The 27,117-nt window shown below is 48.8% G+C and overlaps 1 protein-coding gene across 1 annotated transcript; it reads left to right on the forward strand.

Annotated features, from left to right (window-relative positions):
• Positions 1-21,087: 21,087 nt before the first annotated feature.
• On the forward strand, positions 21,088-26,192 carry LOC148183190 (uncharacterized). Its single transcript, XM_088061932.1, has 11 exons — positions 21,088-21,145; positions 22,477-22,560; positions 22,640-22,750; positions 23,078-23,169; positions 23,255-23,356; positions 23,638-23,762; positions 23,839-24,001; positions 24,088-24,198; positions 24,892-25,001; positions 25,148-25,266; positions 25,426-26,192. Exons 1-11 carry the CDS (start codon positions 21,088-21,090, stop codon positions 26,190-26,192), a joined length of 1,842 nt encoding a protein of 613 aa, XP_087918058.1.
• Positions 26,193-27,117: the final 925 nt, after the last annotated feature.

The raw sequence follows: 27,117 nt of genomic DNA on the forward strand, positions 1-27,117 counted from the left end.
ATTGTAATTAATACCTTAAAGAACAGGAAAGAGAGATATGCTGAGGCTGTGAGCCCTGTAATTCTACCTGCGTCACAGCAGCCGTCTCTACCTCCCACTGCTGGGCGAGCATTTCTGTCTATGCCATCCTTGGAGAGGGGGAGGGAGAGTCAAAGAGAAGAAAATAAGAAGAAAGAAACTTCACAACAAATGCCGAAACAACAAACAGAATCTGTTCAGCAACGGCAGGATGTAATACATCCTGAACTATTTGCTCCACCTTTGGAGACACTTTTAGCACCACAATCTTACCTAAGTTCCAACTTTACTACCCTGCAAGAAGAGAAACCTGATTTAAAATGGTTTCCACCTGAACCAGGGGGACATGGGGGAAAGCACTGAAGTGTGCACAGAGAACAAAGGTACCCCCAGGGCAGAGGCAGTGCAGAAGAAGCTCCAAGGCCACGCTGGACAAATATCAGCAATTACAGAAACAGTTGAACAGAAACAGGTGGCTCAGACAGCTTCAAAGAGAGACAAAATAGCCAAAAAATCGCAAACTATATGGTATCTAGTTTGAAATTCATCACTGTAATTAAAAGTTGATAAGCTGCAATGGTCACCATTGTTACCACCTGGCCCTGAGAGGCATTTCATGTAACATCACCTGTTTTTGTAAAATCATGCCCTTTTTCCTCTCTCTGTGAACATCGAGAGAAATATTGAGAGAAAGAACTGCATTTGTTAAAGTTAACTTTGTGAGGTTTTTTCTTTCTCTCCGTTTTTCCTCTCTGCGAGAGTATGTGGGGGATGATGGAGACATTACTCAAACCTTCTTGAGATACCAGCAGCAGAGCAGCAGCAGAGCGGGCAGTTCACCCCCTGCTCCCTCTCTAAGAAAAAGCACTGGGACATTATCCAGTTTGTTAAAAAGTCATGATTCATTGGGTTTTTAAAATGTTTCTATATACCCTGTTAGAGTTAATTTTGTGTTTTAAGTAATTATGAGTTAATGCAGTTGCAGTTTTTTGGAGAAAAGTATTGTGATTCTTTGAAAGTTTAAGAAGTCCCTTTTTAAAAAAGTGTTTAAGGTGAATATTAACAGAAGTAAAAGTTACCTTGCAATAATTAGTTTTAAAACCTAAGGTTAAAATATTGAATGATTTACAGCTACTAAGAAAACAACCTTCCAATTAAAGTTATCTACCAAAGAGATTTATGGTTTAAAAAATAATTAGCGAGGAGAACTTTACAGTAAAAGACAAAGTGAAGTTAAGCATATATTACCCATTTGTTTGTTTTTTCCACAATTTTAATAAGATAATATCAATGTGAATATTTTTTGTTATAAAAAACACGCGTACCATATAAATATATATATACCAATTTGGACTTCAGATTTTAATTAAGAATTGGACTTGATGTTTCTGAAAAGTGCTACAAAAGCTGAATGGCAACTTGCCAAATCGTGTTGTTGTCGTTTCTCTTTAGTAAAACTGCACTTTAGAATCCTCACCAATTTAAGCATATATTAGGCAAATTTCTGTTATAAGTATTTTTAATAACATTTGTAATTATCATGAGTTATTTTTAAAGTCAAAAGACATAGAATTGTGATGTATTTGTTACATTTTTATAATCTTTATAGTGAATCCATGTTACTGTTATGTTGTGCTCAGAAGTATATACCAAACATTTAGTTGCCTTTTTGTACTAACAGAGTGATGTTAAGTTATGCTTTTATTTGATATGGATTAAGTGTTAATAGAATTAAGCAAAGTTAAGTTTTATTATGTTTAGGCTTGAATGTTTTTAAGTTTTATAACTTAGATATTCTTTTAAGGTTAACTTTTGTTATTTCCTTTTGTCATAATTTTTATCAGGTTTAAATATGGTTTAATTTGAATTGTTCTATGTTTTATTGAAGATACTCGGTTAAACTGCAAAGTATAGTTATTTTCCTAGAGAGATGAAGATAACTACAACTAAAACAGCTGTGATAGAACTCTGGTAAACACCTGCTTGTGGATAGAAGTGAATGCAGTCTGTGACACCCTTGACTTCATTGGAAGTTCTATTGGTTGTTGCAATCGCTGCAGTTTTTGTTTTTGATAGCTTTCTTATAGTTCAGTGTTTCCAGAATTCCAAGAAAATGTACCATTGCTGAGGGTCAGCTGCCATGGGAGAGGCTTCAGATTAAACCAACTGCTGAATGGTTGAATTGGTCTGGTACCTGAGGCTTCTGATCATTTGCTTTGTACAAATGCATTTTAACAGTTTGCTGTGCTGTAAGCATCTCATAGCTGCTACTATTGAGAACCTTGTTTTAAAAATGAGTTAAGAGGCATCTTTCCAGTTTAAAGCCTAGGCCCTGGCCAAGCCTTGACTTGACCTGGACAGAATGTTTGCCAACAGATCCAGATGTTTTCTGCACCAAATCAGTATCTGAGTCACTTTTTGACTTGGCAATTTGACCCTATTAATATGACAGCTGGATCAATTTTGAAGTGAGCTTGGAGAATCATTTCTGGAGGTGGTTGTCCAATCCTTCACTGAGATTTTTTTGTTCTTTCTGTTTGTTTGCAGACTCTAAGATGCTGGTGCAGTATTTTAGTGGTTAATGGTAGTTTTATATTACATATGTTATTAATAATGTTTATGATTTGATTGATTTGTAACTGCTATATATTTTTTATTTATTGTGTATATGGTTTTGTGTTGATATTGATGTGTATGACAGAAGTACATCTCATTTTATCTTTTTAAAAAAACAAACAAAACCAAAACAAAACAAAAACAAGCAAAAAAAACCCCAACAAAACAAATGGGGGGAAGTGCCCTAGAAACATTTGATAAATGTAATATGTGCATTAGAAATTTGGACCACAATAATGAAATATTTATATTGAAAGTTTAGAAAGATCATATAATCTAAATTTACAATTGGGTGAACCATAGCTAAGCCAAAATGCTTCATTAACTTCAAGGAGAGAAGTGTCTGTGTTTTGTTGGCAGGTTCAAAAAGGTCACCTGTTCATCTGACCAGACTGTCTGCCTCTGAACACACGAGATCCAGTGAACAGAGACATCACCACCCAACCTTGGTACTCCAAACAAGATCAGAAGTGGAGCTGTCAGGACACAGTTGTGTCTGAACACTACACAGACAGTTTGCCAACGGAAAATTTATGTTGTTATTATGATGTTGTGTCTCTACCAATTTTTTCAGTTATTCTCTGTTTTAAGATTTAGAAGGATGTGAAGAACAAGCTGAACATCGATGCCCTCAGTCAGTCACCGATCAGCTGCCAGTTGACATCACAGGAGCAGCGGACATTCCAAGACTGAATCACGTTAAATCATTGTTTGTGAGAAGAGTTTTATAGAAGATCTAGAAGAGTGTAGAGACTCCATCTAACTGTATATAAAAGCAAATTGTAATTGTATTTGACCCTTTAAGCAAATTGCTTTCACGCTTAGATTGCATAAATACAAAAGCATGTGTGTTAAAAGTAGTTAGATAATAGTTTAAGATAAAGAGTTTAGCTTGTGTGATAATTGTTATTTGTAGGTTATTGAAAAATTTAGTAAAGACATTAGTATAAAGTGTAAGTATTCCCCCTTCAAGAGTTAATGTGAGCATATTTGAAAGTTCATTTAACATTAATGCCTTAATTGTGAGTCTGCAGGCATGGTGTCATTTGCATGGAACAAACTGCTTATGGTAATTGTGCTGTGTATAGTCCTGACCAACTGTCTGCTAACTAACATCCAAAAGTGACAGAACATATGGGTCACTCTGGCACATTGAACTGGCCAAAAATCAATGTGTCTAAGCCTAGCCACACCTGGAGATCCTTTTCACACCTGTCTCACAGGAGTCCCTGAATGGGATCCTCAAGCATTTAAAGGTTTAGTTTGCAATGAAATTTGATTGGATGAATTGGCAATGTTATGAGAGTGCAATCGCACTGTTGGCTTCCCATCAAGACAACTTGAAGCCTGCTGGCAAGCAAAAATTATCAAAGTTCTCAATGTTACCACAGGGCCCCAGAAGAATTGGACTTGTTAGGTTCCACCAATACCTCAGGTGGATGAATAATGTTTGAACCCCCAACAAAAAAGTCACTCCAACAAAGTAATTCAACACTGAGCTACAGTTAACCCTATGGTTGATCTTATCACTAACACCGCAAGTAAGGCCTTTTATTCAAGGTGCAATCTCACAGGACGATTACCAAGGCGATTACCTAGTGCAATATTCTTAATCTGTGGAGATAGAGCATGGAATGGAATTCCTGCTATGCCACATGGAGGACCCTGTTACCTTGGAAAACTTACTTTGTTCCATTCAAATTTACGCCAGTTGCTGAATATAGCTGGTAAAATAAAAAACATCAAATGGTCAAAGCGAAGCCTGAATGAATTACAATGGGATGACGTTAGAGACCCAGACTTTTGGGATTATGGTATAATATAGCTAGCCTCCTTTTTACTCCAGGAGCAGCTGCTGCTAAAGGCTTGTCAACTCTAAAAAGGCTAACTTGTTGGACCAAGAAAGAACTGAATTTAACATCAACAATGTTAAGTGAACTTTCAGCTGATGCAAGTAGTGTATGTCACACTGTACTGCAAAATCAAACTGCAATTGACTTTTTGCTCTTAGCACAAGGACATGGTTGTGAGGAGTTTGAAGGCATGTGCTGTTTGAACCTTACTGACCATTCAGTTTCAATCTACAAACAACTACAACAGCTACAGGATGGGTTACATGCCCTGAAAGAAGATAGTGACCCCATTGGAAGTTGGTTAGCCAACTGGGGCATTACTGGATGGTTGAAGTCTCTTGTGCTGGAAAGGGGATGAATTTTACTTATAGTATTAATAGGTATAGTGGTTTTAAGCTGTATGTTATCTTGTCTTTGTAGAGGTATAAAATGAATCGCTTCTAAAGCCTGGTTTGTGCAAAAAGAGAAAGGGGGGATTGTAGTAAAACATTTTAACAGAGTAAAAGCATGAGATTTTAGTAAAAGCCTGTCTGCACAAGCCAGCCTTTAATGCAGGTGACAATATTAAAGGCAGTGTCCTTGAAACTCGCCTGGATCAGTGAGAATAAAGGAAAACAATAGCCTTGTGTATTGGGGAAAGAATGTAAACCATATGTATTAACCAACAGTAGCTTGTTAAGCCTGCGGACTCTGTCGGACCCTATAAGAGTGTGCTAAAGGTAGAAATAAATGATGTTTGCCATACTTCTGTGAAGACTTGGTGAATAGTCTGAGTGGTTTTTCAATACTTGTGCTTGCTAAGGTCATGTGAAACTGCACCTGTGTAGTCAGTATATGATAAATGATATAATTGTTAGATGTGATGAGATATAATTATTGTTTAAAGAATCATGAGAAACTATGTTAGGGGTTTGAGGGGGATCACGAGAAATCCATGCTTGGGTAAAATCAGTGTATAAAATAGAACAATATAAGTTTAATAATTAATATGTAAGTTATATAATGATAGACTATGAAAATGTGTTCAGCTCAAAACCAAGTTGGGTCAGATTTGGGTATGTGTACCCCTGACACCCAGAGCTCTTCAATAAAGTACCATCATATAATCATTCAGTGATTATGTGCTCCTGAACGCTAACACTATCATGAAATGCATTGCCAAATATTGTGAACTTGCTTTGCCTCTGCCTGCTGCTCCTGGAGCTGCTCTTGGCCAAGCAGCCTCAGTGGCAGCCAGCACTGGCTGCAGCCCGAGCTGGCTCCCCAGGACAAGGCCCAGAAATTAAGAGGCCAATTAAGAGACGCTGGGCAGCAGCAGAACTCTCAACAGAGTTATTTGGACAACCATTGACTACACACAAGTGCACAGCAGCATGACTGTGGAAAGAAATCAAAAACTTGCTATCTTACACAGCTTTCTAATCCCAAAATAGCAGCATACAAGCACAAGTGGCAGAGTGAAAAGTGTCACTACTGTGCCTATCATACAGGATTTCCAGATGTCCTGGGGTGTCCTGGGTTGATTATGATGTTACATTGTATCCCCCATTCGTCCACCTAACCCAGACTCAGGTTTTGTATTCTTAAAATTCCATCTAAGAGTAAAAGTGAGTGGAAAAGAAGCACCGAGTCTGTTATCAGAGACTGTACTTGCTCCCCCCGCATCGGGAGTTTTGACTACAGCACAGACAGACAACAAGGGACAGATCGCCTTGGCTTTCCAACTAGCCGGAGCAGAGAGGTCTTCCTGGACTGTTTTCTTTCCCTTTTTCTGAAACGAATCGAACCTGCTCTGGACTGAGGACTCGGGGGAGCACCGGGAGCTTGCACCCGTGGACTACCAAGAGCCCAGCCTGGGCAGCGGCATTTTCCAGCGCCAAAAGGACTGATAACAAAGCGAACACCCACAAGAAAGAGACCCTCTGAAGTTTGTCATCTCTTCTGAAGGGCGAGAGGTTTTGTAATCTGATATCGTTCATTTTTGTGCTGGGTAGTGCTGTGCCTGTGAAATAAACAAATTTTTTTCCACTTCTCTCAAAGAAATCTTTTCCCGAACCGGTTGGGGGGTGGGAGAAAAAGGCCACGTAAGTTTGCTTCCCAGGGGGAGCCCCACTGAAGGTGTTCTCCCAAATTTGCCCTAAACCAGGACAAATACATTCATTGGCGCCCAACGTGAGGCACGAGAGAGTGGAAAAACCCTGTACTGATTGTATTGAAGTGGCAATTACTTTGTATTGGGATAAGATAAAGCAGTCCCTAGCCATCCAGCCATGCTGCTTGAATTAATAATGTCTTTTGGGGTGCAGGCCTTCATGTGTTTCTGGTCACTAGGCTTTTTTGAGGTTTTAATACCTTTATGGTCCCTTGGTTTATTTTCTTATCCACAACTAGCCCCGGTATTGTCCCTAACACATAGCTTCTACAGTAGAGGGGCACGGATTAGAATAGCTATTGGGCTGGGCCTAGTGATTATGATTTCTAAGAAGTTTATTCAGGTGCTGGAGTCTGTTCCAAATATAAAGGATTCATGGGTATGGTTATGCACCCAGTTTGTTAGAGGAGGAGCAGGGAATGAGGCTTTTCAACCTTTCCTTTCCTTCTTCTCCTCTGAATCGGTTACATCACTATTGGAGAGTGCTCAGTTCCCCCTGAATGTTAAAGAGACCATCTTTCTGACATTTAATCTGGTAAGTTTCCTCTATACAGTCTTCAGCCTCTCTAGAATGAGGGCTGAGATTTCTAGAGGGACTGATGAGACCCCTGAACCAAGCATGGAAAGTCCTGAGTGGGGTGGAGAATGGGAGGATATGGGCCAAATCCTGAAGGAATTTTCTGACTCTGTAGTTTAGGACTTTCCACATGAACAAATTCTGAATCCAGCTGAGGTGGGGAAATACCTGAAAGAGAAGTGTCAGGATAATTCCAAGGAAAAAAAGATCATTGCAGCAAGCTGGGCCCTGGCATATGCTTATCGTACATTGCTGGATACCGTAGGGCAGCAAACAGGAGAAAGGGGACAGGGAGATAAATCAACAGTTACCCCAATTACTCAGGCTGCAGCCAACCTCCCAGTTACAAAGCTGGTAGCTAAACCAGACAGCAAGCCTCAACCAATGGCTGTTGCTACTAGCACAAGAAGTGGAAAGTGTACAGACAAAACCGATCAACCAGTGGATGATGATGATGATGATGCAGGAGAAAGACCCTCAACGCCTCCTGACACAAAACGAAGAGTCAAAGCAACTGGCACAAGATCAGAAGCTGATATTGAGTCCTTTTCCCTGAAAGATCTTCGTGGCCTGAGGAAGGACTACACTCAACGACCTGATGAATCTATAATTAGTTGGTTAGTCCATCTGTGGGACGCCGCAGGTGAAGCTACAGTTCTGGATGGCACTGAAGCAAGGAATCTGGGATCCCTGTCACATGATCCAGTTATCGACCAGGGGATGATGAGGGGGGCTAACCCTCTCAGTCTCTGGGCAGGGGTCCTGGAAAGTGTAGCTCAAAGGTATCTGTGTGTAGATGATCTCTACATGCAGCAAACACAGTGGAAAACCATTGAACAAGGGATCCAACGCCTGAGAGAAATGGCAGTGGCAGAGATTGTTTTTTCAGATAACATACCAACTAAGAATCCAGAACTAAGAATCTTGGTACCATGTACATCTGTGATGTGGCGAAAATTGGTATGACTTGGGCCACAAGAATATGCATCTGCTTTAGCAATGATGAAATGGGATGAAAGGGAGGAGACCATGCTTGATATGGCGAAGAAGCTTCGAGCATACGCAGATGCCGTGCATGGCCCCACACATGCAAGAATCGCAGCTGTGGAAACACGTCTGCAGAAATTAGAAGATAAGATAGAGGAGAATCACAAGAAACTTAGAGATGAGATTAAAGAGGACCTTCTCCAAATCTCAGCAGTACAGATCAGAGGTCCTGGCACTCAATGCAGACGTTCCCCAGATCGAGAGAGAAGGTATACGCCACGAGCTGAGCTGTGGTTCTTCCTGCGTGATTGCAGAGAAAACATGAGGAGATGGGATGGGAAATCTACTGCAGCTCTGGCACAAAGGGTGCATGAATTGAAGGAGGAGAAGAGTCACAAAGGAAGTTCCACCAAAAGGGAAGCAGCTCCAGTTGCCCATAACCAAACTGCCAGGTATGATGATGATGACATGTCCGATCCTCTTGAAGGAACTTCCAAGACATATACCCAAGGAAAGAAGGATAAACAGGCTTAGAGGGGCCCTGCCTCTAGCCAGGTAGAGGCTAGGGAAAATCGTGTTTTTTGGACTGTGTGGATTCGTTGGCCTGGCACATCAGAACCACAAAGATATGAGGCCTTGGTTGACACTGGCGCACAGTGCACCCTAATCCCATCAAGACATGTGGGGGCAGAATCTGTTTCTATTGCTGGCGTGACAGGGGGATCACAGGATTTTACCTTGGTGGAAGCAGATGTGAGCCTGACTGGAAATGAATGGAAGAAGCACCCTATTGTGACAGGCCCAGAGGCTCCATGCATTTTGAGCATAGACTACCTCCGAAGTGGGTATTTCAAAGACCCAAAAAGATTCAAGTAGGCATTTAGAATAGCAGCTGTAGAGACAGAGGGTGTCCAGCAACTGAACACCTTGCCTAGACTGTCCGAAAATCCATCTACAGTAAGACTTCTGAAAGTGAAAAAACAGCAAGTACCAATTGCCACCTCGACAGTGCACCGCCAACAATAGAGAACAACTCGAGATGCTGTGACCCCCATCCACAAAATGATTAGAGAGCTGGAGAGCCAAGGGGTGGTCAGCAAAACCCACTCACCCTTCAACAGCCCCATCTGGCCTGTGCGTAAATCTGAAAGAGAATGGAGACTGACTGTGGACTATCATGCATTGAATGAAGTGACTCCACCTCTGAGCGCTGCTGTGCCGGACATGCTGGAGCTCCAGTACGAGCTGGAGTCCAAGGCAGCGAAGTGGTACGCCACTATTGACATTGCTAATGCATTTTTCTCCATTCCCCTGGCAGCAGAATGCAGGCCTCAGTTTGCCTTCACGTGGAGGGGAGTGCAGTACACCTGGAACCGACTGCCCCAGGGGTGGAAGCACAGCCCCACCATCTGCCATGGACTGATCCAGGCTGCACTGGAAAAGGGTGAGGCTCCAGAACATCGACAGTACATAGATGACATCATTGTGTGGGGAGACACAGCAGCAAAAGTGTTTGAGAAAGGAGAGAAAATCATCCAGATCCTCCTGGAAGCTGGTTTTGCCATCAAGAAGAGCAAAGTTAAGAGACCAGCTCATGAGATTCAGTTCCTGGGAGTAAAGTAGCAAGATAGACGGCGTCAGATTCCTACTGATGTCATCAACAAAATCACAGCAATGTCTCCACCAACTAATAAGAAAGAAACGCAAGCTTTCTTAGGTGCCATAGGGTTTTGGAGAATGCATATTCCTGAATACAGTCAGATTGTGAGCCCTCTTTACCTGGTCACTCGGAAGAAGAATAATTTCCATTGGGGCCCTGAGCAGCAACAAGCGTTTGCTCAGATCAAGCAGGAGATCGCCCATGCAGTAGCCCTTGGCCCAGTCAGGACAGGACCAGATGTGAAGAACGTTCTCTACTCTGCAGCCAGGAGCCTTGGTCTGTCCTGGAGCCTTTGGCAGAAGGTGTCTGGTGAGACTCGAGGCCGACCATTAGGATTTTGGAGTAGAAGCTACAGAGGGTCTGAAGCCCATTACACCCCAACAGAAAAAGAAATTTTAGCAGCCTATGAAGGAGTCCAAGCTGCCTCAGAGGTGATTGGCACTGAAGCACAGCTCCTCCTGGCACCCCAACTACCAGTGCTAAGATGGATGTTCAAGACAAAGGTTCCTTCCACCCATCATGCAACCAGTGCCACATGGAGCAAGTAGGTAGCTCTTATCATGCAGCGCGCCCGTATTAGTAAACTGAATCGCCCTGGGATTTTAGAAATAATTACAAACTGGCCTGAAAGTGAAAATTTTAGTCTCACAAATGAAGAACAAGAGGAAGTGACAAGGGCTGAAGAAGCTCCACCATATAACCAGCTGCCCGCAGAAGAAACACGCTACGCTCTGTTCACTGATGGTTCCTGTCGCAACGTAGGAATGAACCGGAAGTGGAAAGCAGCTGTATGGAGCCCCACACGACAGGTCACAGAGGCCACTGAAGGAGAAGGTGGATCAAGTCAACTTGCAGAACTCAAAGCTGTTCAAGTGGCTTTGGATATTGCTGAAAGAGAGAAGTGGCCAAATCTCTACCTCTACACAGATTCATGAATAGTGGCCAATGCTCTGTGGGGATGGTTGGAGAGGTGGAAAGAGGCTAATTGGCAGCGTAGAGGAAAACCAATTTGGGCTGCTAAAGAGTAGAAAGATATTGTTACCAGAGTAAGGAGACTACCAGTGAAAGTCTGCCACGTAGATGCCCATGTCCCCAAGAGCAGAGCTAATGAAGAACACCAAAATAATAAGCAGGTAGATCAGGCTGCAAAGATACAAGTGTCAAAAGTAGATTTGGATTAAGAACATAAGGGAGAGTTGTTCCTAGCCCGATGGGCTCATGATGCCTCAGGTCATCAAGGTAGAGATGCCACCTATAAGTGAGCACGAGACCGAGGGGTGGATCTAACCATGAACAGCTTTTCTCAAGTTATTCATGACTGTGAGACATGTGCTGCGATCAAACAGGCCAAGCGGTTGAAGCCCCTCTAGTACGGTGGGCGGTGGTCCAGATACAAGTATGGGGAGGCCTGGCAGACTGACTACATCACACTGCCCCAAACCCACCAAGGCAAGCGCTACGTGCTCACAATGGTAGAAGCCACCACAAGATGGTTAAAAACCTACCCTGTGCCTCATGCCACTGCCCGAAACACCATCCTGGGACTTGAAAAGCAGGTTCTTTGGAGGCATGGCACCCCTGAGAGAATTAAGTCAGACAATAGGACTCATTTCAAGAACAGCCTTATAAACACCTGGGCTAGGGAACATGGCATTGAGTGGGTGTACCATATCCCCTACCATGCACCTGCTGCTGAGAAAATGGAGAGATACAATAGACTGTTAAAAACCACCTTAAAAGCACTGGGTGGAAGATCTTTTAAAAACTGAAAACAACACCTAGCAAAGGCCACCTGGTTAGTCAACACCAGAAGTTCCACCAACCGAGCAAGTCCTGCCCAGTCTGAGTCTTTGCATGTAGTAGACGGAGACAAAGTCCCAGTGGTACATGTCAGAGGTCTGCTAGAGAAGACAGTTTGGGTCAATTCTACCTCGAGCACAGACAAACCCATTCGTGGGGTTGTCTTTGCTCAAGGACCAGGTTGTACCTGGTGGATAATGCAGAAAGATAGATCAACACGATGTGTACCTCAGAGAGACCTGATCCTTGGGTAAAAGGTTACTGCCATTGTCTGTACTTTGAACCACGCAGACATGAAATAGAAGGAAATGTGTAAGTGTTGAAGGTATGAGCAAGTGAAAGATGGTGTTTTGAGTGAGTAAAATGAGAGAGTGGGGAATCCTGCAGCTCTCCAGCGTGGGGGTCTGGATTCAGTAGCTTAGTGTGGGGCATGACAGGAGCATGATGGATATATTACTTGTATTTTTTAAGTGGAACAGAAGAGAAGTTTCTATGTATGTAAATGTGTGCAGAGTTGGAATGTTAGTTTTGGCAGTAAGTCGACGATATGAGGATAACAGGTGGAATGTCCTGGGTTGATTATGATGTTAAATTGTATCCCCATTCGTCCACCTAACCCAAACACAGGTTTTGCATTCTTAAAATTCCATCTAAGAGTAAAAGTGAGTGGAAAAGAAGCACCGAGTCTGTTATCAGAGACTGTACTTGCTCCCCCCGCATCGGGAGTTTTGACTACAGCACAGACAGACAACAAGGGACAGATCGCCTTGGCTTTCCAACTAGCCGGAGCAGAGAGGTCTTCCTGGACTGTTTTCTTTCCCTTTTTCTGAAACGAATCGAACCTGCTCTGAACTGAGGACTCGGGGGAGCACCGGGAGCTTGCACCCGTGGACTACCAAGAGCCCAGCCTGGGCAGCAGCATTTTCCAGCGCCAAAAGGACTGATAACAAAGCGAACACCCACAAGAAAGAGACCCTCTGAAGTTTGTCATCTCTTCTGAAGGGCGAGAGGTTTTGTAATTTGATATCGTTCATTTTTGTGCTGGGTAGTGCTGTGCCTGTGAAATAAACAAATTTTTTTCCACTTCTCTCAAAGAAATCTTTTCCCGATCCGGTTGGGGGGTGGGAGAAAAAGGCCACGTAAGTTTGCTTCCCGGGGGGAGCCCCACTGAAGGTTTTCTCCCAAATTTGCCCTAAACCAGGACATGGGGGCAGACAATTCTTGAGAGGTGTACTGGATCTTGGACATAGACTCCTGTTTCAATGATAACACCTGTGACAGCAATGGGCAGTGAGAGCCCGTGCTGTGCTCCACTGCTGAGCTGGCAGCACGCTGGATACGGCCTGGATGTTCTCTGTTTCCCCCAGAGCTGGGGCCTGCAGGCACCTTGCTGCCCCTTGGCACAGGCTGTGCCACCCAACAGAGCCCAGAAGGCCGGGAGCAGAGCCCAGGGACAGCGCAGCTGCTTGGGCAGTGGCTCCTTCCAGGGACTCAGGCCAAAGCCATCCCTGAGCAGCCACAGCCACCCCTGACCCTCCCTGCTCTGTGACAGCTCCCCCAGCCCAAGGGGACAGAGCCAGGCCCTGTCAGGAGCCAGTGCAGGCCCTGCCCAGTTGGGAGCCAGGGCTGGCTGTGGCCCTGGGCTCATGGCAGGGCTCCCACTCGGAGTTGCTCCTGTGCCTTGGGCCTCTGGGCACCCAGGACCAGCTCTGGGAGCAGCTGCAGAGGGAGTGATGTTGGTGCATGAGTCCCATTTCCCAAGGGCTGGGAACGAGCTCCAGAGGCCTCGGAGCTGAGGCACCTCCAGCTTTGGCTGCCGCCGCACTGTGCAAGGGCCGGCCCTGGGGGGAGAGCTGCTGGCACACAGCCCCGCCGAGGGCTGAGCCCAGCACAGCAATTACCTCCTGTGTCTGGGCCCGTACTCATGTGTGCCATCCCATTCCTTCCTGCAGCAGTGGCTGCCGACGAGTGACCGCTGCCTGCAGGAAATGCTGCCTTCCACAGAACCTCTAGGTGCATGTCTTGAGAAAGAAGGGAGACAGCTGGATCATATGGAACTGTTCCCCATTTGGGTGGTGGCATCTTTAGGAGCCAGTATTTATCAGTGACAGGGACCAGGAAAGTGCCCAGGTTATTTGGCCTGGGCCAGGGCCTTCCATCCTCTAAACAGCTGCCCTTTCTGATCTGCCCCAAGACCAAAAAATTGCAGGGGATCTCAGGGTGTGCATGGCCTGTGCTGCAGTTTGGGCTCCCTGTCAGCTGATGCCAAATGCCTTCCTGCAGAGGCTGGGGAGAAGCTGCAGCCAGGCCAGGCTGGGAAACAGCCCTACATGGCATGAAAGCAGCAGGGGGCTGTGCTGGGCACAGCATGTCCTGATGTGCAGAGAAAGCCCCTGGCTGCTGAGTCTCCGGAGAAGGCTGAGGAACCTGAACCCACCAGGCCCTTTCTGCAGTTCCTCCACAATTTGTTTCCGGATGTTGTTTGATTCCAGGGATTCCTTCTCTCCTGTACGTTTGTCCTTCTCTCTCAAAGGACCTCAACAGAAAACATTTCCATTTCCCAGTGGTTCGCACAAAACCAGTGTTCAGCCTGTGGGGTCAGCAGGGACACACTACTCACCCCTGCAATGGGAGCCGGGCTTGTGTGGAGCATCCAGAAAAGGAGCTGGGAAAGTCCTCCCTGCAGACACACCTGTAACTCAGCAGCCACAGAAGCTTCTGTCATCTCTGCCAGCAGGACTTTTGGCCTCTGAGCTGGCCGCTCTCCCTGGGGGAAAGGCCTTCATCTACCCTCAGCAGCTCCCAGAGGCTCAGTCCTGGACATGAGTTGGGAAGCCAGATCACCTTCACCAAGGGGCTTGGCTGCAAAGGTAGGACTGAAGGGCTCCCATGGCTCTCTAGGAGATCCTCAGGCTCCCTGGGGCCAGCAAAGGAGCCGTGCCAGGCACAGCCCTGGGGCACAGCTCCAGGCCTGGCCCCTTCCCTCTCTGCTCCTCTCCATGGCTGCACAGAGCACATGGAAGGAGACACTGGCATTGCACACGGGAAGAAGATTGACAGCTAAATGCTCCTTCCTGCCACTGACAGCGATGCTGTGGGATTACTCAGGGCTCCAGAAGGGAGCAGGGCAAGGTTTCCACCATCTATCAACCTTCAGACTCTTAAGGGAAATGGCACAAGACTGAGCTCTTGCCACATTGACTCTGATGCAGAAAGAGACACTGAAAACTTGCCTCCAGCATTCTTCGTAGATCTCTAAGCTACATATGCCAGCTCTTCCAGATAATCCATGTCATGATCCCAATCTAGAAGGGAGCACAGATCAGAACCATGGCCATGGTGCGCTGGGATCCCCTTCAGCTTTAGGGAACTGGGCACTGCAAGGGGGCTGGGTAAGGCCGTGGGAGCCAGGTGTCAGGCCAGTGGACAAGGCCAAAGCTGCAGAGGGGCCAGGGGACCTCTGGGTTGGCTTCTGGTCACTCTCAACACCCTTCCCATGCTCTGTGCAACATCCCTGAAGGGCAGACACTGCCAAGCAGCAGAGATGGCAGCTCAAGCCTCACTAGGGCTCAGGCCCAGAGACATTGTGAAGAAGAACAGTCATCTACTGCAGGTGGAAGTGTCACAGGTGGAGCAGAGTGGAGCAGACTTCTGTGAGTGCTGTGTTAGTATTAAATCAGAGCTGGTCAGGCGTGCCAGAGCAATTGGTCCATGCTGCCCTTCACTACTCTGCCTGTTCCACACTTTTCGTGCCAGAGTAATTGAACTGCTGTTAAGTGTATATGTGTTTCACTCAAGCCAGTAGAGCAGAACCAGCAGAAACCAGCCCAGGAATTAATGGGCCTCTGCAGAGGAGCCCCAGACTATTCATCAGCCTGCCCACAGAACTGGCTCCAACTCTGAACTCTTGTGATCACACTCTGAACAAAACATGCTTCTAATATTTCTGAGGCACTTATGACTGAGGCACTGCATGTGCTAGTGCAGCTAAGAATCCAGAAGTTCTTTCTTCAGGAAGAAGCCTGCAGAGGTGCATATCCAGCATATGGTATCAGCACATCCTGACTGCAAGTGCAGCAGAGAGTGAAAGCCCACGAGTCCAATACGTTCATTTTCTTGCCAAAAAAGCAGAGAGGAAAAATACTGCAGAAAAGGGCAAGAGCTGATGAGGACAGGGTGGCAGGGATTGCCCATTGTAATGCTGGAGGGAGTACCTGGAGGCACTCACCAGGCAGAGGACTCGGGCACAGAGCCCGTATATCTCCTATTTGTCGCCCCAGGTGCCTGACTCAGACTCACACAGGCGACACAGATGCATGCTGCAGGGGACAGAGCACCAAGGTGTCGTCATATTTTAACCTGCATGGATTTACATCTACGACATGTGCAAAAGAAGGAGCAGTCTGCTAGGGTCACTTGGGTTTTTACCATAAAAGTGAATGTGTTTGTACCAGCTTAACAGCAGAAAACACATTATTTTGTAGCAGTCCATTACTAAAAAATCCATTTCCAGGTTACCTGCATGGATGGTCAGGGATCAGCACCACTGGCAAAACAATGACTTCTTTTACTAGCTAACTACATGACTACTACCAAATGGCAGATTTCTTTTACTAACTATGCATGGATGCCTTGGAATCTAAATACTCAGCTCACTTTACATGAAGTATTTGAGGGACAACTGTATCAAACTGCATCATTAAACTGGCAGGCCCAGACAAAGGAATGGTGACTGCTTTATTTTAAGAGTTTAACACGCTTGTAAAATTATGAAACTGGTCCTTTTTTATTGTCAAAACGTGTGGTAGGTTTTTCCATCATCATGTTTCCCTTGTTATAGTAAAAATTACTACAAAGATTAAGATTTGGTGTGTTTTCAGTTTTCCTTCTCTTGCTCTTTATCTTTTGGCACACCTTCATTTTCCTTTCCATTCCATGGTTTCCCTCTGGAGTTTTGTATCAGGTGTTTGTAGTAGTTTTCTCTCTTGTGATGCCACCGTCTCCATCTCCTGAAGACGTGCAAGCAGTGCCGGTCTCTCGGCACGTCCCAGCCGTGGCTCCTGCCGGCGGCCCCGGGGTAGGAGCGGCCCGGCCTTTCCAAATCGGGGTTTTTCCCCTTTTAAAATTTGTCGGAAAGCCCGGCCCGGGGGAAAAAAGGTTTGGTTTTTCCCCCGGGGGGGTTTTTGGCATGAGCCCCCGGCTCATGGAAGTAAAACTGGGGCCGGGGCCCCAAGAGGGCCTTTTAAAAGCTTTCCCGGGGGGCGAGAGCCGAGGCCCCAAAAAGGCAAAAGACGGGAAGTTTTTTGAGGGAGCAGGCGGAGAGGGGCTTGGGAAAAAGCCCCCCCCTGGGAAATGGCCCTAGCCACCCCCGGCGGGCCCCGGCCATGGGGTTTCCTGGGACCGGGGAGGCCCTGAGCCCTGGATGGGGCCAGGGTTTGGGCTTGGGAAGGGGGCGGGCGGGGGGGTTTGGCCAAAAACTTTTTTGGAAAAAGGAAAACATTTTTTTTGAAAAAGGGTTGGGTTTTTTTTAAAAGGCTTTAAATTTCCCCATACAAGGAAGGGGGAAAATTTTCCTGTAACACCGGGGCCTCACCCCAAATGTGCCCCGGGTTTGGAAAAAGGCCCTTTTTTGGGCTAAAATTTGTTTTTTTTAAGGGTTCTTTTTTCCACGCCAAAAAGGCCCAGGGGGGTTTTTTACCAAAGGGCGTTTAAAAAGGAGCCCAATTCCAGGGGAACCCAAAACGGATTTAAAAGGGGAAAAAATTTTGGGTTAGAAGGGCCGGGAGAAAAAAATTTTACCCCCGGGTAAAGTCAACCCAGGGCCAAAAATTGGCTAAACTTTCCCCCTTTCCCCTTTTAAAAAAAGATGGAAATTTTGGGGAAGGTTTTGGCAAAAAAAAAATCCTAAAAGGTTCCAAAACCTTTTGGGTTTCCTTTTCCGGTGGCCCCAAACACAAAAATTTTTTCCCCCGGTGAACGGGGAAGGGGGTTTTTGGGAATTGTGCTTCGGCCCACCTAAAAAAACCTGGGGCTTTCTTTTGGGTTCGGAAATTTTCCCCCTTTTAAAAAAAGAAACCAACAAAAAAAAAATCCCGTTAAGGCTCCCCAAAAAATTTGTTTTTTTATTTTGGAAAACCTCACAAATGGGGCTTAACATTTAGAAAACCTTAAAGGGGGGTTGGAAGGCCCGGGAATTTTCCAGCCGCGTTTTGGGAAGGTGGCAAAAGTTACCTTTCTGGAATAGAAGGGAGGCACTGGGAATCCTCTGGGGCCTTTTAATGCCAAACTCTTTTTAAAAGAAAAAATTTCGGGCCTTTTGGGGGAAAGCTCGGGGGCTTTTTTTTTCCCCCTTTGCCCCGGTTTCCAAGTTTGGGGAAAATTTCCCTTGGGAGAAGACAGGGTAAGGGTGGGGGGCGAAAAAAAGGGGATAACTTTGAGCATTGGCAGGGGGTTTGGGGGAAAGGGAACCCAAAAGGTTTTTAAAACCCTTTAGGTGGGGGGGGGAACCCGGTTATTTTTAGATCCAGAGCAAAAGGGGAAAAAAAAGGGGGTTGGGGAAAAATTTAAATTCGATGAGAAAAGGAAATTTTTTGGAAAAGTGGCTTGTTTGGGGGGGAGGGAAAAAGGTAGGGTTTGAGAAAATTCAAAAGGCCCTGGGGGAAAAAAGGGGGAAAAAAAATTTTTGGTTTTTTGGGGGGAACCAAAATTTTAGTTTTTTTTCTGTGTTTGTTGCCCAAAAAGGAAAACCCCCACCGGGTTTAAACCAAAAAGGGAGAAGGGAATTTTTAAAGAAAAAAAAGGGAATTTGGGGGGCCCCCTGCGGGTTTTAAAAAATTTTTTGGGGGGGAAAAGCCCCCTTTTTTCCTTAAATTTTCCCGGGATCTTTTTAAGGGAAAAGGAAAGGTTTTAAAGGGAAATTTTGAAACCCAAACTTAAACCCTTCTTGAAACCCCTCCCTTAATTTTTGTTCCTTGAAAAGGGGTTTTGCCCATTTTTTCCTTTTAAATCCTTTAAAATTTCCCAAGAAAATTTTAATTGGAAAGGGTTGGGGGTTTTTTTAGGGGGATTTCCTTTTAACCAGGGAAAACCTTCCCCATAGTTTTTTCCCCTTAAAGGGGGGGTTTTAATTCCCCCCAAAAGCCCACGGGGGGCTTCGAAAGTAAAACCCCCATTTTTTCCAAAAGGGGGGCCGGAGACCCCCCATGGGGAAATCTCCCAAACCCGGGGGGCCTTTCCGGGAAAGCCGCCCCGCCCAGAAAAAAAGCTGAATTTGGGGTTCGGTCGCTGGGGCACGAGGGAACCCGGGGTTCCTCCCATGAAATTTTTCCGCAAAGGGGATTTTGGAAGGGCCGGGGGAAAAAGGGGGGTTTTTCGGCCTTTGGCCGGACAAACAGGTCCCTTTTCGGGGCCCAAACCCAAGGGGCCCCGGCCGGTGAGCACCTCGGGGGGCCTCTCAGCCCGCAGCATCGGCCCCAAGGGCTGCTCTGTCCCTGCCTGCGTGCCTGGCTGATGGGCAGGGCTGGAGGCCTTGGAGAGCAGCGGCCATTGCGGGCACGGGGCTCCCAACAGCTGCCCCCTGGCCCAGCTGGGCCCCACTTGAGGAGGAAGGAGGCTCCCAGCCCTGGCCTGGCTGAGCAGCTCCTGCCTCCCTTGGCCTCTGCTCTGGGCCCCACGCTGGCCACCCCGACAGCCCCTGGGCCAGGCTGTGGGAGGGCTGCTTTGCCCTCACCTGGCTCCCTGCTATCAGGGCCCTCCTGCTCCCTGTCACACATGGCGGCTGTCAGCGCTGAGTCCCTGTCCAGGAACGCGTCTGTCTCTGCAGGTGCTGGTCCTGTCTCTCTCTGTGGGAGAAAGAAGAGTGTGGGGAATTTGCAGGACATGCCCAGAGCCACGAGGGTGCCACTCCCTGGTCAGCCCTGGGTCAGCCCTGCTCCTGTCCGCCTTCTGCTCCCGTTGTTGCGTTGAGGAACACCGCGGTCTCCTCTGGATGTTCCTGCGCTGATTCTGGGAAGGGAGAGGCAGGTGAGCCTGCAGCACAGGCCCAGAGCCCCGAGGTGTGGGGCCGCTACGGTCCCTGGGCAGCTGCTTCCCTGCCTTACCTTCTCCTCCCGTTGCCAGGTCGCACTGACACATGGCCTGAGCCCAGCCTTCCCTTTTGGGGCCAAGGGAAATCTCTGCTCCTGGCCCCAGCACTGGGCACTTTCTCAGCCGGTCAGGGAAGGTGATGCTCCACCAGAGAGGCATGAGCATTGCAGGCAAGCCTACATCACTGCAGTCTTGCCAAAGGGCACCAAGAAGAAGCCAAGAAACTGCAGCCCCATCAGCCTTTCCTCCTTCTCCCGACAGGTTACAGAACACCTCCTCCTGGATGTCATCTCCAAAACTCTGGAATAACAGGAAGGGAAAACCATGCTTGAGGAATCTCATAGCATAGCCACCTCTGCTGCAGTGACTGGCTGGGTTTGTGCGGGGAGAGCAGTGGCTGAGTTGTCAGCCGGAACTTCAGCGAGGCTTTGTCCCTGCCTCCCATAACATGCTCCTGAGGCAGCTGAGGAAGAGTGGGGTGGAGAAGTGGACAGTGGAGCTCCAAACTCAGAGGGTTGTGACCTCAGGGGGCCGTGCTGGGGCCAGCCTTGTTTGCCTTATTCCCCAGTGACCTGGCAGAAGGGACGGAGCGCTCCCTCAGCACGTTTGCTGATAGCACAGAAGCGGGAGCAGGGGCTGATGCACCACAAGGCTGTGCTGCCCTCCAGAGTGACCTGGACAGGCTCGACAGCCGAGCAGAGAGGGACCTAATGAAGTTGCTCAGGACAAAGCCTCTAGAAGAGCTTGAAGCTTTGTAATTGCTAGGCAAGAATAGTTGTTTTGCATATTGGAATGTATAAGGTCACGTGGTGATGTCCAGTCATGGGAACCACTCAATCTCTGTAAGTTACAGAACCAGTTCCTTAACTGTGTAAAGAAAGTCTTTGAGGCAAACTGCAAATTCAGAAACTTCTCCTAATATGAAGTTGGATTTTCACCATTTTCTGGCATGCTGGATGAAGCATAGGGATTCCAAAAGGAATGTGAAAGCAAGCCAATAAATCTTCTTTTAGAGTTCACACGTGTTTCCTGCTTGTTCCTTGAAGAACTTGCCAAACAATGTTACTTTTGAAATCCATTCAAAGATCTATTAGGAAAAAATATTGGCCAAAAGTGTTAGCCTGTGTTTCTGAATAGGAACATGTTTCTTGTGTCAATTCAAGATTTGTACCAGGGTTTGGGGTTTTTGGTGTGTATGCTTTGAATGTAAGTTGCTTCTTTGCAGGACTTTGAATAATTAGACTTTTAGTAATTAGATCATGCAGCAGAGACAACATTTTACTGTGTGCTGCTGTCCAGTGCTGAAAAGGGTTGAGAATGAGTCAGTGGCTCTGTGTCGATGCATAACTTGCGGGAGCGGCACCGGAGCAGTTCGCAGGGCCTGGAGAAGCAAACGGGTTCCTAGTGCTGAGGACAAAGTGTCCACAGCTCGGGATTGCATGGCTGAGCTCTTCTGGCTCCTTCTGCTTCAATACCTTGCCGAGACACAGGTTCCCTGCTGAGCCCCAGGTGCAGCTTCCCAACTCTCCCCTTTCCTTCTGCCTCCACCCTGCCTCCTGGGTAAAGGCATTCCCTGGCATTGCACCTGCTGTGCCTCCCTCCTAGTTCAGTGAAGGCATTGTTTTCCACCCAAGGGGGCTCTCCCCTGGAGACAGGAACATGGATGAAGTCCCGGTGCCCCAGCATCAGGCAGGTGCAGGGTATCTCTGCTTGTCAGCCCCTGCCCTGTTTCCCTGGGATCCCGCTGACTGTTCTAGCAGTCAATGATCTGCACTTTGCAGGAGCGTGTTTGCAAAGACGTGAATGCGAAAAACTCTACAAGAACTGTTTGTGTGTGTCCCGTCGTGACTTTTTTCAAAATATTTGCTAGAAGGAAAGCATGGACCAAGCTGACAAAGTTCTTTAATGTGGGAAAAGCATTTGACTCCTGAGCTGAGTACTGTTGCAAGCTCTCCAGTCAGATACAAGGTAATCTTTTATTGAATTTCCCGGGTGTCCATCGAGTGAGTGTAAAGAATGAGCTTTCTCAGGAGCTTAATACCAATTTTTCCACTTAATATGAAATGTCAAATTCATTAGATGGTTAGATGACAGGAGAATTGAGGTTGGGAGGCAGCTGCAGTGGTCCCCAGCTTCATTTCCTGTTCCCAACAGCGGTCAGTCCGGGCATGAAATCAGGTTCATCTCAGTTTACTGCAGAGAGGTCTTGAGGAAAACGTTGGTGCACCAAGAGCAGGTTTGGAATCTGTGCAGTGCAAGAGACTCTGCACAAGCTCTCTGGGCAACCGACTGCCGGGGACAGGAGCCCTGGCGTGGCCGTGCCTGAACAGCACCTTTCTGCCTACAGTGCCACCCTCGATGGCTGCCTTAGAGCCTGGGATTTGACCCTGCACTTGCTGCAGGAGTCTCTGGCCTGGTTCCGTGCTGACCAAAGGCTTGGAACCATCTCAGAACCTCGGTTCCCAAGGGGGTGGCCTCAAGTGGTTGTCGGGCAACTGAGGCCATGGCTGCCTGAATCTTGGGAGCAAGACGCTGATGTCAGAGTGGCCATTGTGACGCGTGCGACCAAAGCCCCAAAAGGGAAGGCTGGGCTCAGGCCGTGTGTCAGTGCGACCTGGCAACGGGAGGAGAAGGTAAGGCAGGGAAGCAGCTGCCCAGGGACCAGAGGGGCCCCACACCTCGGGGCTCTGGGCCTGTGCTGCAGGCTCACCTGCCTCTCCCTTCCCAGAATCAGCGGAGGAATATCCAGAGGAGACGGCGGTGTTCCTCAACGCGACAACGGGAGCAGAAGGCGGACAGGAGCAGGGCTCACGCAGGGCTGACCAGGGAGTAGCACCCTCGTAGCTCTGGGCCTGTTCTGCAAACTCCCATCACTCTTCTTTCTCCCACAGAGAGAGAGAACCAGCACCTGGCGGAGACAGCGGCGTTCCTGGACAGGGACTCAGCGCTGACAGCCGCCATGTGTGACAGGGAGCAGGAGGGCCCTGATGGCAGGGAGCCAGGTGAGGGCAAAGCAGCCCTCCCACAGCCTGGCCCAGGGGCTGTCGGGGTGGCCAGCGTGGGGCCCAGAGCAGAGGCCAAGGGAGGCAGGAACTGCTCAGCCAGGCCACGGCTGGGAGCCTCCTTCCTCCTCAAGTGGGGCCCAGCTGGGCCAGGGGGCAGCTGTTGGGAGCCCCGTGCCCGCAATGGCCGCTGCTCTCCAAGGCCTCCAGCCCTGCCCATCAGCCAGGCACGCAGGCAGGGACAGAGCAGCCCTTGGGGCCGATGCTGCGGGCTGAGAGCCCCACAGAGCTGCTCATGCTCGCTGCCATTGGCTCTGTCCCCTGCAGCATGCCTGCTGTGTCGCCGTGCAGAGGCTGACCCGGACACCTGCGGCGACAAACATGAGAAATACGGGCTCTGTGCCCATGTGTTCTGCCTGGTGAGTGTCTCTGGGCACTCTCTCCAGCATTGCAATGGGCAGTCCCTGCCACCCTGTCCTCATCAGCTCTTCTCCAATTCTGCAGTATTTTGCCACACTGCTTTTCCAGCAAGCAAATAAACGTCTTGGACTCCTGGGTTTTCTGCCTCAAGATATCCAACTTGCAGTCAGGCGGGCGGCACAGAAGGTGAGATCCTGGCAAAAGAGCAGGGAGATTTGTGCCAGGAGAGGCTGGCCAGAGCTTAGCCCAGACCCCCAGCAAGAAAGGCCGGCCATGCAGCCGGCTGTGGGACAAAGCCTGGCTCCCAGCAGCTCCGTGGAGCCTCTGGCACAGGAGCTTCCCTCACCAGCTGGCTCTGTGGGCTGAGAGCCAGCAGCAGCCACATCTCGAGCCCTGCCCGGGGCCCTGGGGCTGCCTGGGGAGAGGTCCCAAGGCTGCCGCTGATGGGGCTGCCTGGCTCATTCCAGCACTGCTGCGTCTGTGGCCAGAGCGGGGCCACCATCATGTGCTGCAGGGAAGGCTGCGACAGATGGTTCCACCTGCCCTGTGCCAAGGAGGGCGGCTGTGTCACGCAGTACATTATTCCATTCAGGTAGCTCCTCTCCCCTTCTGGCCACCCCCAGGGAAGGACCAAGTCTTTCTCATTATGCCCGTCCTTTTACCCCCAGGTCCTACTGCCCTGAGCACCGTCCAGAGCAGGACGTGCAGGTGACTCCAGAGCCGGGCACGGAATGCCCCATCTGCATGGAACCAGTGGAGGATAGAAAGACCTTCAACACCATAGTGTGCCCGGCGTGCAAAAGAGCCTGGTTCCACAGGGACTGCCTCCAGGTGGGAGCCCTGCCCTCAGGCCTGGGACACAGCAGGTGTTCAGCAGCACCAGGGCCTGGCTCACACTGCTTCTGTTTGCCCTGCAGGGACAGGCCATGTGTGCTGGTCTTTTGTCCTTCTGCTGCCCCCTCTGCAGAGACCGTGACACATTTCTTGTCGAAGTGTTCTTTATCGGGATCCGAACCCCCATCAGGTTTGTGTCCTTCAGTGTGATTCCCAAGACAGGGAGTGTAAGTGCCATACTGTGCCAGGCCCTGCCCCAGTAGTCCAAGCCAGCCCCATCCTGGTGTTATGAACGCACTCAAGAGAGTGATATGGTAAAAATTTTATTAATTACAGCAAGCAAGCAATAAGCAAAAAAAAAATCAGCGCTGGGCGGCAGGGGAGTCTCTACTCCTTCGGCTGCCGCACGTCTGATTTCCGTGTCTTCCCTTTTAAGTGGTCCGGCTTCTGGGTTACGTGTCCTTTCTCGGGTGTCTCTGCGCATGTGCCTCCGGTCACTGGTGGTCGCTTTTTGCCTTCTGGTGGTCGTAGGATGAAGATCAGGAGTCTTCCTCTTTTGACCTTTCCTCACTGTTCTCCTTTTAAGGCTTATCTGAGTGGCTTAACTTTCTGGAATTCAAGAGAGCTTGCAAGGCTGTTCTCATAATTATACAGACGTCAGCAGCAGCCTTCAACCTCATCCCTATTACACAAAGCATAGTTTTGCAAAGCATCATATCTTACATGTTTAGGCGAACAAAAGGGTCTCTATTTATTACACAGGGAGTCGGGATTTCCGCCTCTCAGGGGACTTGGAAAAGCATTGGAGGAAGGGCAGGGATGCCCTGTTACCTCCCTGGGGTCAGGGCAGCAGAAACACATCAGCTTTTCCTTTCTCCATCAGAGAGCCAACATGGGAGGACAACAATGCCTTTGCAGATCTAGGAGAGAGGCACAACAGGTGCAATGCCAGGGAATGCCTTTACCCAGGAGGCAGGGAGGAGGCAGAGGAAGAGGGGTGAGTTGGGAAGCTGCACCCGGGGCTCTGCAGGGAACCTGTGTATCGGGAAGGCATCAAAGCAGAAGGAGCCAGAGGAGCTCGGCTGCACAATCCCGTGCTGGGACACTTTGTCTTCAGAGCCATCAACCCGTTTGCTTCCCCAGGCCCTGGAAGCTGCTCCTGTGCTCCTCCTGTGCTGCTGAGGGCACCCACAGGCGCTGCTCTGGCCTGAGAGCGAGGACAACCCACTGGGAGTGTGACATCTGTGCTGGTCTCGGCACGGGTATGAGGCAAAGCAGGCGGGTATCCCTGGGCTGGGGCCAGTGCCCAGGCTGGGCACGGCAAAGCCCATGGGCTCCTGGAGGGCTGGGGGCAGTGCTCTGGTCGGGCATGGCCTGGTCCAGGCCTGGCAGGCCTCTGACATTCCTGTTTGGCCTTACAGCCCCCAGGGATGAGCGGGAGCTCAATGGCCCCAGCCTGATCAGACAGTCAGGACCGGAGCCTGCTCATGGCCTTTCAGAATCTGAGGCCATCAGGCCAAGCTCCAGCAGCGCAGTGCCATCTCGTCTGGCTCCCCAGTCTCCAACTCCAGGGACCAGCAGCCACAGAAGCCTCCGGCATCCAGCTTCTTCCTTGGCAGACACCGGCAGCCCACGCACACCAAGGGCAAGATCCAGCAGCTGGACGGGCCCTGAGGACAGGGTCCGTTCCAGACGTGCTGGGCCTGACCGCAGGCGAAGCCGCTCTCACCAGCAAAGGCGGGCCTCAGATGGAGCCGTCCGGTCACGGAGTCGCCATGACAGGAGCAGCAGGAGAACATCAAGTGCAGAGAGGCCCAGGCAAAGGGAGACACCGTCGCGGGCTTCCCGCAGACACAGCCGCTCCCGGCAGCAAGCTCATGCCCAGAGTCCACCTGCCCGGTCGAGGAGTTGCCGAGACAGGAGCAGCAGGAGAACATCGAGGGCAGAGAGGCCCAGGCAAAGGGAGACATCCTCAGGGACGTCCCCCAGACGCAGCCGCTCCTGCCCGCAACGTCGGGCCTCAAATCAACCTGTCCAATCCAGGAGTCACCAGGACAGGAGCAGGAGGACAGCAGCAAGTGCTGAGACGCCCAGGTGCAGGGGGACACCGTCGGGGACCTCGCGCAGGAGCAACCGCTCCCGCCAGCCACGTCGGGCCTCAACTCGGACCTCTAACAGCAGCACGTAGTGTCATCTTTTCTTTTTAGTCCCTCTGTTTGCTGCCGTAAATGAAGGTGAGAAGGGTCAATACAGGGACCTCGAGATTTGCAGGTCTGTGGGAAAACCCGAATTAGCTCTTGGCATTTCTATGATTCTTGATTTCTGTTATCCTGTACTGTTAAGGGAAAAGCCACTTAAGGACATAGCTAATTAAGAAGGACACTCATTGCTGCCTTTAGACAGATATTTCCCCACCGCTTACCCTTGAACGTGAACCAGTCCTTAATGGCTTGGATACGTTTAGGGAGACATGAAGAGCAAGGTGGCTCTTAGGGAAGCTGTCTTTGAAAAGGCCGTGTGCTGAGTTGCTATCCTTAAACAATCTCATTTCAGTAAAGCCTTCCTTCAGTAAAGCGGAAGAAGAAAGAAGAGAGTGAGACACTGCCTCAAGTGTCTGGAGAAATCGATTGCGACACTGCTGCTGATTTTAAAGACTTGCTTGGACCTTCAAAGATCAAACCAGAAAAGACAGTGGAAATAGCCTGGGACAAAGAGGATGCGCAGGACTCTGCCCAGACGAACGTCCAGGACCTTTGCCTGAAACCGACAGAACTCAGGAGTCGAGTGCTTTCAAGTTTTCCTTCTTTGGAGACACAGAGGAGTTGGGCATCAAAGAAGGTAACAGCAGAACCCTCCTAACGGAGCCATTTCTAAGGAACGGCTTCTGGCAGGCACTGTAGAGCAATATGGTGTAAAGAAGGTCATAATGCAGAGGATGATCAGCAGCAGAAGTCAGTACTTATGCTGAAGCATTTTGATCTTCATTTCTACTTGCCAAGGTTGTGGGAGATTAATGAGAGGTAACTCCTGCTTGCATCTCAGGAATTTTGAAAGGCACGCCTTGAGAAGGCATTGGGATTTTTGCAGAGTGGTGAAAAAGCTTGTTGTCATCC

Source organism: Pseudopodoces humilis, chromosome 13, assembly GCF_049639895.1.
Source record: "Pseudopodoces humilis isolate 2021_Gansu_Grassland_sample_001 chromosome 13, ASM4963989v1, whole genome shotgun sequence".
In the NCBI taxonomy this organism is placed as follows: Eukaryota; Metazoa; Chordata; class Aves; order Passeriformes; family Paridae; genus Pseudopodoces; species Pseudopodoces humilis.